An 11,071-nucleotide genomic window follows, 5' to 3' on the forward strand; every position below is an offset into this window, starting at 1 on the left:
TAAGATCAAGCATAAGAAAGATTCTCCCACATTCGAAGGCTAAGATGTATAGCAAAGAAATGCACCACACCTTTCTCATGCAACTTCACATTTTAAGCAGTAGGGAACACATCTCGGGCGCGCACACACATACATACTTGTGTTCAAGGATGCGTTTTAATCCTAGGTAACCAGAAAACCTTGGTTCTAACAAGATAATTTGGTAATGACTCCCATGTTACGTGGAAACACATTAACACATGCGACAACCATAAAAAACCCAATTTAACCACACTACGCTACGACACTAAAACGGCTGGCAGAAAAGGCGAGACAGTCGAAAGAGGCGGCTGCCGCGGCTGCTGCAAAATATCTTGATTACTCGTTCTCACATCATATAAACCTGCCAATACGAAACAAAAGGAAAGAAAGAGAAAGCAAAGCCTCGAAAAGATCCTACAAGAGAGAGAGAGAGAGCTTAAAACTCCTCGAAAAACCGCTGGCATGGAAGCACTTCTCAAACAGTAGCTTTGCGCAGCTCGCTTTCTCCATGAGCAAAGTTGCACCGGTCCCCGAACGTGCACGAGCCCTTTGCAAAATTCTCGCACAGCTTGGTCTTGAAGCTGCTCTCCTTCCCGCCGTGGGAGAAGGCACCTCCCCTACCGGGCTTTCTCCCGGCGGCGGGAGCAGCAAAGGCGGAAGCAGCAGCGGGGCCGCTTATGCTGACGATAAGCTCCCTCACCATCGAGCTCGCGTCCCTTATCTGATCGAACGTCCCCTCGAGCTCGATGTTCTTCAAGTTGGGGTCCGACTCATGGTCGCGGATCGCCAGCCTGGCGCCCGTCACCCTGCATATCTGTTTCGTGTTCACCCCGCCCTTTCCGATGATCGCCCCCGCCAGCGACGCATCGACGCTGATCTTTGCGGTGGCCGAGGCGCCGAAGCTCCCCGGGGCTCCTCCCCCCATCCCACCATAGGCCTCCGCCGGCGGCGGCGGCATAGGGTATTCGGGGTGGCCGGAGAAACGACCGCCGCCGCCTCCGCCACCGCCACCCATCTGAGGCTGCATGGCCGCATCAGGAATGGGTTTTCCGAGCTCTCTCTCTCCGTGGGCGTAATGGCACTTTTCGCCGAATCTGCAGCCTTCCGCTGTGTTGTACTTGTTGCAGAGGCGGGTCTTTACGGCTGGAGGCGCAGAGCCAGAATGGCTGTCGGGAAACGCAGGAGCCGGTGGAGCTATTCTCCCCGGGGGAGGATTAGCAGGATTGGGTAGGTTGAGCATGTGCGCGACAGCCTGGTAGCCACCTGGGACGTAGTGCAGGAAATGGCAGTTCTCGCCAAAAGGGCAACCCGAAGTGCTGCATCAAAGTCACAAGACCATCAGGCTTTTCAAATTATAAAAAAAATACAACACAGCAGTGTAGGCTATGTACATCAGATGAAATCATCAACCATAAGAATAGTCTCGATTCGACTTATTAACGAGATTCTTTAGTGATATCAATGAAGAGTTGCAGTTTCATTCAATTACGATTCGTTCATGTGCATGGCAAAGTGAAAACAACTTACAAAAATAACTATTGAATGGAATGACAAAGTGCAGGAATACAAAAAATCATAACCAGAGGAGAAACAAATCACATGCTAACTCGTCGAAGACGTCCAGGATATAAAACAAAAAGGTTGCATCATATGAGGCAGCATACGATCTAGTTGTTTTAACAAGCGCGGTTAAAATAAAAAATTTTCATTTTCCACGCCACCATTTTAATTTTAAGGTACCATGAGAGAAAACAACATGCATTTCGTTTACTTAAAAGATCCAAAATCATTGTGACTTGAAAATATACTGAAAAGAGGTATAATCAATCAAAATAACAATTCAAGTGTAATTATATGAATACAGCTATAGCAATTTACCCTCGATCATAAAAAGCAGGGAGAAGTATTTATGAAGCCTACTACAATCAATGACTTCAAAATCAAAATGCGCACACTAAAGGCAACTCCTCTCTAGACAAGCGCACAGAGGGAAAAGCTACGAGGATATTACCATACAAGCTACAATATCTGCAAAAACACTATAAAGACCAACCGAGGCAAAATTGTCATTTTCAAGGATAGCTAGAATGATCGCACGCCCAAATCTGTACTTAGAAACAGATTGACTGCAAATTCATCTCAAGGTTCATATCATTAGTCATCCTGCAAAACTGAAATAACGTCTTGCACTTTCCAATCTAAGTATTTAATTATCTCCTGAGTGCACTATTTTAACTAACAAATTTATTTTTAGTTCTCTTCTGGATAAACCATTTCATATTTTTAAGTTCAATAGGCACAGCAATAACCTATTCTACAGAAGGACCTAGTTAGCAACAATCCACAGGATTTTGCTGCATCGTTCTATATAGAACTATTCATTTACTCTCAATTCATAAAACCCTTTCCCATAAACAGGATGCACAAGCAGTTTAGGGTGGCGTGTCCTAAGAAAAATATTTTGAAACCAGGGCGATTACATCTCATGTTTTCTCCTTATCATCCCTTCTTACACTGCCTGTTCATTCTGTCAAGCATTACTTCGTCTCAGCCTCGCCCTCTATCTCTTTTCTTACACCTGTCTGCTCCACCAAAATGGTGCATAGGAGGTCTCCATACATTTTTGCCCAAAAGATATGAACTGACACAAATTTTACTTTATGTATTCAGACCTTTACTGACAGAAACATAAAAAAGACAAAAACCTGGCAATAAAATTTTGACAATGTACCATGCAGCCAGTTATTAAAGTCTCAACATTAAACCCAGTACAGAACAAACATTCCAACCATCTAATAAATGTTAAATTGCTTTTCTAACATAAGTTTGCTACGAAATCTAGCATGTACAACAATCCAAGATGCCTATGAAATGACAACCATATGCAAGATCATACAATATGAAATATTTAGATGCGCAAACAACAAGAAATTATATGGAATTATATTTAGAAAGTGAGTATCATATGACATATCGATTCCATGTAATTCGAGTTCCCGCGTTCTATATCGCTTGCCATTTTCATACAGAAGGCACAATTATGAACACCCATATTACCCTGTTCAAGATTGTTAACATGATTTGAGCAGAACCTGTATCACAATCTTTAGTGACCAATTTGTTAGCACCAAATATACTAATTTTGGATATGAAAAGTTTCCACAACTTACAATTTACGTGCTGAAAATAGAGGTTGCATTTATGATGTCCATTATAGATAAGATTTGAACCTGAAAAACTTGGTGCAAGGCTTCGATTTGCTTCCTACACCAGTTTGAAACGACTCCTTTTCTGTTGCATCAAATTAATTGTGTGTTCTTAGTCAATGTAATATTAATTTACTGACCTTAATAGTTCAATTACAAATTAAACATCTCAAAATTATTAAAAATACAAATATGTGAAAGGTTTGCTTTCATATAAGATGCTAGTATATCCTCTATCCAAGAAACTGAATATGATCTAGGAAAAGTATTTATTTACAACTTAGAACCGATTTTTTTTTAACTCTCTGCAATGATAAAGATCACCCTTCACAATGTAGTCGCTGGGTTTTATAGAGTAAATTGTCGCTTAAGTAGTGAAACACAAATGGCCAATGGTGCAAAAAGATCAAAACTGAAAAGTTAATTATGTACAAACATAAAATCTATGACTTGGACTAAATATTAAGACACAAATTTTATTTTCACATAATTTCGATTTTAGTCAATAAAATTTTATGGTAAATCAAAATAAACCCCAATGGATTTTTAGAACAGTTCTTAAACCCTAATATCATTAGAACCCAAAAGTTAAACCCTTGAGTCATTTGAAGAGAAAAAAAAACACACACATACACACTTGGATAAGAGAACATCTGTAGAATACAAATTTCAGGGAAAAGAGAAAAATCTGAATACTACTACATAACCCTCTCACACGACGCGATGTATTATGAATTAAAAATTAATCATAAAAATATAAGAGTAGAAAAGAGTTCAAAAAGAGAAGAAGAAACACACGAATCCAGAAACTGCGTGGAACTCGCACATTACCATACAAAACCCACCAATAGCAACAATAAGCTAAATATAAACAATTTACACTAATTTTTCTAATAATATGCAATACAAAATCTTGTCGAACCCTACAAACCCTATCTCCCCAACAAAATAACCCATGAGTCCATACTTTTCCCCAAAGAAAACATCCTGAAGAAGAAGAAGAAGACGAAACCACTAACGAAACCAAGAAGGAAGCAAAAGGAAAAAAAAAAAAAACTACTGATCCCCTTCCTCAAGAAACCCTAACATCCTCTTCCTCAAACAAAACCCCTTGAAGAAGAAGAAGAAGAAGAAAACACTAAGAAATCACAGAAAAACACGAAGCAAATAACCAATCGATCCCGACTCACCTCTCGACCTCTTCGCGGCGCCTCCGTTCGCCGCCCCTACCCTCCCCCTCTTGCGACCTCCGTCCATGGCGACGTCCGTATCCGGATCAAACAGCCTCCCACAATGAAGAGAGAGAGAGAGAGAGAGAGAGAGAGAGAGAGAGGGAGAGATCCAAGGAGACGAGCACGAAACCCTAGCGAAGCGGAGGAAGCGGAGAGCGAAACCCTAGCTAGGGTTTTTTTTTTTTTTTTTTTTCCAACGGGAGAGACGAAGAGGCTCGGGGGAAAACAAAAAATATATATAAAAATAATAATAATAAAAAAGATAAAATAAAATGAGAGGCGTGATTAAGTGGAGCGGAGAGAGGGGGGTATTTATAGGGCGGACGCGAACCGTTCGATTAGAATCGGGTTAATTGGATGCGGATTCGAGTCCGAATAGCCAAAGCCGATGAGGTCACGAGATTCGGAAAAGGTGTATGAAATGCACGGGAGATTCGTTGGCCCCTGCCACGTGGCGCCATCGCAATGGTCGTGGTCTTTAATTTTTTTAATACTTTTTTATTAATTGCTGTTTAACGGATGTGAGCTCGACACGTGTTTTTTTGGGGTAAGCTTCAAATACCCCTCGTGGTTTCATTCATTCTTACTTTAGTACCTATGATTTAAAGTGTATCAAATTAGTCCATGTGGTTTTGCATTTTTTCACTTTAGTACTCTATGGTTTAAAGTGTATCAAGTTAGTACCCTGTGGTTTCATTTTTCTTTTTTTATTATCTATTTCACTATTTTTTTTGTTAAATCGGTAACAAAGTTAAAATTAAAGGGTACTAAAGTGAATATTCGATGAATCTAGATAGGGTATCTGAATTTTTTTGTATATAATTTAACGAATACTAACGGAGGAAAAAATATCAATGACAAAGTTAAAACTAAAGGTACTAAAATAAATATTCGATAAATTTAGGTAGGGTATCTGAAGTTTTGTCTATAATTTAACAAAATATTAACAGAGGAACCGACGAAAAGAAAAAAAATGAAACCACATGGTACTAAGTTGATGCACTTTAAACTACAGGATAGTAAAGTGAAAAAGTGCGAAATCATATGGTACTAACTTGATATACTTTAAACCACATGGTACTAAAGTAAAAAGTGCGAAACCACAAAGGTGGTATGTGAAAATTTTCATTTTTTTGAATTAATTGCATGCAACTCTCTGTGAATATAACAAATAGTAAATATATCCCTACAAAATTCAACTTTTAACTCTTATTTTTGTAAAAGTCGAGTGATATTCANACCGTTCGATTAGAATCGGGTTAATTGGATGCGGATTCGAGTCCGAATAGCCAAAGCCGATGAGGTCACGAGATTCGGAAAAGGTGTATGAAATGCACGGGAGATTCGTTGGCCCCTGCCACGTGGCGCCATCGCAATGGTCGTGGTCTTTAATTTTTTTAATACTTTTTTATTAATTGCTGTTTAACGGATGTGAGCTCGACACGTGTTTTTTTGGGGGTAAACTTCAAATACCCCTCGTGGTTTCCTTCTTTCTTACTTCAGTACTCTATAATTTAAAGTGTATCAAATTAGTCCATGTGGTTTTGCACTTTTTTACTTTAGTACTCTGTGGTTTAAAGTGTATTAAGTTAGTACCCTGTGGTTTCATTTTTTTCTTTTTATTTTCTATTTCACTATTTTTTCGTTAAATCAGTAACAAAGTTAAAATTAAAGAGTACTAAAGTGAATATTCGAAAAATCTAGATAGGGTATCTGAATTTTTTTGTATATAATTTAACGAATATTAACGGAGGAAAAAATATCAATGACAAAGTTAAAACTAAAGGTACTAAAATAAATATTCGTTAAATTTAGGTAGGGTATCTGAAGTTTTGTCTATAATTTAACGAAATATTAACAGAGGAGCCGACGAAAAAAAAAGAAGAAGAAACCACATGGTACTAAATTGATGCACTTTAAACCACATGGTACTAAAGTGAGAAAGTGCGAAATCACATGGTACTAACTTGATATACTTTAAAACACAGGGTACTAAAGTGAAAAGTGCGAAACCACTAGGTGGTATTTGAAAATTTTCCTTTTTTTGAATTAATTGCATACAACTCCCTGTAAATATAACGAATAATAAATATATCCCTACAAAATTCAACTTTTTAACTCTTATTTTTGTAAAAGTCGAGTGATATTTATATTTGTCCCTCTGATTTGTTACCAAGCTTCGTTTGGTTCGGATATAAGCAAGAACTAGTTATACCGGGGATAGGTACAAGAATGGATTTTCGTAGAAATAAGGGTATTTTTTTGTTTGGATGAAAATGTGAATATAAGCTGGAACTAGAAAAATTGTGTTTGGATGAAAATCTGAGTATAAGGTGGAATAGTTGGCAGTTATAGATAGAAAATAATAATTTTACCTCTATAATTGAATTTAACATTTTAAACTAATAATTTTAAATTAAAAATTTTAACTTTTAAATTTTANAACTAATAATTTTAAATTAAAAATTTTAACTTTTAAATTTTAAAATTTGAAATTAAAATTAAAACTTATAATTTTCAAATTTCAAATTTTAAATATAAAATTTTAAATTTAAGATTAAATTTAAATTTGAAAGATATAAAATATAAAATTTTAAATTTTAAATCTAAAAAATTAAATTTAAAATTTAAAAATTACAAATATCAAATTTATAATTTAAAATTATAAATTTAAATTTTAAAAAACTAAATTATAAATTTTAGAAATTTAAATTTAAATTAAAGATATCTCTCTTTCTCTCTCTCTTTCTCTCTCTCCACCCGGGAGGGGTGGAACAAGTGTTCCACCCCTTGTTCCACCCCTTGGGGTGGAACACTTGTTCCACCCTGGTACAAGGACACCCCTTGTACTAGGTTGGGGTGGAACAAGTGTTCTACACCCCAAATTGTGTTTGGTTATCCCTCCTCTTGTACCCATTCCAAACGGAGTGTTAGAGAACTGTGTAGTTTTTAACAGCAGATAAATAAAATATCAATTTTGTCATTACAGATATGTTCCTCTAAAAATTCCAACTGCTATAATAGTACAGAAATATCCTTAAAAAATTTCTATTGGTCATCTTCTTTCTTTTTATAACCCAATCCAATCCACCCTTATTGCAATCTCTTCTCTCACTTTAGGAAATTGAATGGTGGAGCAACATGCATTCGATAGAGGCGAAGCAACACGTGTCGTAAATGAATGGGGACGGAAAAATTCTAGTTACGAGTTCGAAACTAGCATGAAGAGGGAGAGGAAGAGGAAGAGTGTTGGGCCGATAAGGCGCGGCCAAGTAGTACACCGGTGCTCCACCCAACTCTATTCTTTAATGATAAGGATTTTATTGTGCACTGGGAAGATCGGAAGAAATCCCAAGTAATCACTGCGCGAATTAAGGGAAGTTATAGTAACCGCGAGTGGTTACACAAGCGGTTCTGATCGGTCGAAAGTGGCCCGAGAAAACAGGGGTAGTAGCCGATCATGAGTAAACAATAACTGATTAACAAAGGCTGTCTATAAATAGGCCAATAACGCCCTAAAAAAATGTCTTTTTCCCCGATGATAGAAGACCGCCCTTATTTTCTTATAACTTCTTCGCATTTTTCTAAGAGTAATCTACCTGTAATCCTTTACTTTCCTGCATTTACCGCTTTTCCATAGGAGTAGAATTTTAGATAGATCAATCGAGTCTGTATGCTATCAAGCACACTCGATCTTTGTACTGTTTCGCCAAGTCATTTTCAATATATTTAAAAGGCATTCAGCTCTTTCGGCCGACCAGTTGGTGTGTTGTTCCATCCATTCGGCTCATCAGCCGACCCTAATCCTGTGCAGCCCATACATTCAGCTCATTCAGCCGAATCTGTTTAGAGTGAAGGTTTTTGAACTCGGCTGATAAAATCCCTCATCAGCCGAATCGCTTGATCCAGTTAAAGGGCGCAAACTTCGAGGGTCATTAATCGTAGCCGCTCCGAGTCCCTACACTCCTCCCGAGGAAGATCTTTGACTGAGTCAAGGGTCAAGACAATCGGCACCTAACAAAGAGAAAAGGAGGAAGAGGAAAAGTTTCCAGTGCTAGGGTTTTGATTGAGAGAAGAATGTATAATATAAATTTATCTCATTGACTAAGCAGGGTTACATATTTTATCTATGGTTAACTAAATTTTTCTAACGGATCATAACGGCAGGAGTATATTTAAAAATTTTAGAACTTTTATAGAAATAATATAAAAAAGTTAAACTTTATATAAATATATTCGTAATTTACTATGTTAAAACAGAGAGTTGTATGCAATTAATCTTTTTTTTTTTCTTTTGATGGATCATGTGCACAAAATTTTTGTGCATTAATTAAACTAATTAGTTTAAAAATGCAGTGCATCTCAATTATTAGCTCCGCCAAAACATTAAATCACTGATTCACCATGAATTATTGACAATAGAAACATTGTTGAATTATTGATTTGTTGTGTTATTCACAAAAATTGTGGAGAATTTGAGTCCTCTTTGCTGAAATTTTAATTTATTATAATTTTTAGGTTGAATTTTTGGAATCGTTACATTCAAATTCTCCCTGTATAATTTAATTTATTAAATGTTGACACTCATTGCTGTAAAAATGATATAACATCTTAATTATTAGTGCATTATCAATCACAACACTGTTAATCACTTTACATTAGCAATAAATTAATATTCAGACAAGTAAATTAATTTAATTATAATAATTTTAAAAATTCAACCCAATAATTATAATAAATTAAAAATTGAAAATAAAAGTGTTACTTGATTCATAGTTTGAGAACCAAAAAGTGCAATTTATCCTAGTATACAAAATGGTGAAAATAAAAAAATTATAGCATTTTTCAACTTTTTTTTCTTTCATAGTTGGCTTTGTAGTTAGCCAGGGTAAAGCCAATAACAATATTGTGGAAAAGTTATATTACAGTCAAATTTAAAATTATAATGAATCACATTTAAATTTGAATCAAACAATAAAAATAAATATTTACGGTCGTAAATCACTTTACTTAGCTCTTGTAATTTTAGTGAAACAAACAAGCTTTAAATAGAAATGTCAATAGTTGGATTTGAAGAGTGTCTTCATAAACCTGAACTCGAACTTAACAACCAAACTCGAAATTTATACCCGAACTTGACGTGCTTTGAAAATCCATATCTAAATCCGAACATGACTGAAAACCAAAAACCTGAAGGTGAAAATTTGATCCTGAACCAATCATTTTTCTTTACCATATTTTAAAATATATTACACTGAAGTCTAAATATTTTTTAAAAAAATAAATTCAAATATAACATCAAACATTTTTAATTATATTACATATAAAATCTATTCTTGTTTGGGTCGGATTTGAGTCGAGTACAAATAAAATTCATATTCGAATTCAAATTCATAGAGTTTTTTTTTTTCCTTTTTTTTTAATGGGGNGGTTTAGGGTTTAGGGTTTAGGGTTTAAAAAATGAGTTAGGGCGCGGCGGGGGGGTGGGGGGTGTGGTGGTGTTGATCGAAACTATCTTACTTGCTATTGGAGGACCAAAATATATTTATTGATTTAAAAAAAAATGAGTTAATTGCATACAGTTCTACGTAAATATAGCGAATAGCCAATGTATCCCTGCGTTTGGTTGGGGGTTAAGGGGTGGAATAACCTCTTAACCCTCAATTTATACCCAAACACCACTCTTTTGGGGTGGGGTTAGTAAACCCCACCCCAAACCGGGTTAGTGGGGTTTACTAACCCCACTCCCCCTCCCAACTTTAACCCCGCACGCATCCCGAGCCCTCACCTTTTTCTTCTTTATCAATCATTAACCCCACTCCCCCTCCCAACTTTAACCCCGCACGCATCCCGAGCTCTCACATTTTTCTTCTTTATCAATCATTATCTTCTTATCCCATCTACTCCAACCAAACACTTTTTTTCACTATCCTATACTAACTCCAACCTCCAACCAAACACAAAAAAAATTTTAACACCATTTTAACCCTGAACTTAACTCTATCCCTGGAATAGCTACTTTTTCTTAACCCCGAACCAAACGGGGGCGTAGAGTTTAACTTTTAATATTTATCTTTACAAAAGTTCTAACATTTTCAAATGTACTCCCGATGTTAGGATCCGTTAGAAAAATATAATTAACCATTGGTAAAATATTTTACCCTAATTAGTAAATGAGGTAAATTAATATTTTTACCATTTTTATATTATTTGTGATGATAAAAAGAAAGAAGATGACTGTTAGAGATTTTTGGGAGCATATTTCTATAAATTCTAACAGTTTGGGCTTTTGGAGGGACATATATATGATGACAAAAATGTCATTTCACTTATCTTCGGGTAAAAAGTAAATAGTGCTATAATAATAATAAATCAGAGAAACAAATATGAATATTATAAGAATATTGTTGAATTTTTACAGGAATAAATATAAAAAATTAAACTTTGTAGAAATATATTTGTTATTCAATATGTTTACAAAGAGCAGTATAAAATTAATCCAAAAATAAAAAAAATTCTTTAGATACTCCTATTTTACCTAGGATTTACTAATCAAATGGACTATAAAAGGACATGTTAATAATTTCAGAATAAATTTAAAAATTTAGAATA

At 35.6% G+C, this 11,071-nt stretch overlaps 1 protein-coding gene across 1 annotated transcript; it reads right to left on the minus strand.

The window, feature by feature from the left end:
* On the minus strand, positions 13–4,738 carry LOC109724852 (zinc finger CCCH domain-containing protein 14-like). Its single transcript, XM_020253793.1, has 3 exons — positions 4,418–4,738; positions 3,252–3,312; positions 13–1,337 (listed from the first exon to the last, which is right to left on the minus strand). The coding sequence occupies exons 1-3, from the start codon at positions 4,482–4,484 to the stop codon at positions 497–499; spliced, it is 969 nt and encodes a 322-aa protein (XP_020109382.1). The 5' UTR covers positions 4,485–4,738; the 3' UTR covers positions 13–496.

The sequence above is a fragment of the Ananas comosus genome, linkage group 19, assembly GCF_001540865.1.
Source record: "Ananas comosus cultivar F153 linkage group 19, ASM154086v1, whole genome shotgun sequence".
NCBI lineage: Eukaryota > Viridiplantae > Streptophyta > Magnoliopsida > Poales > Bromeliaceae > Ananas > Ananas comosus.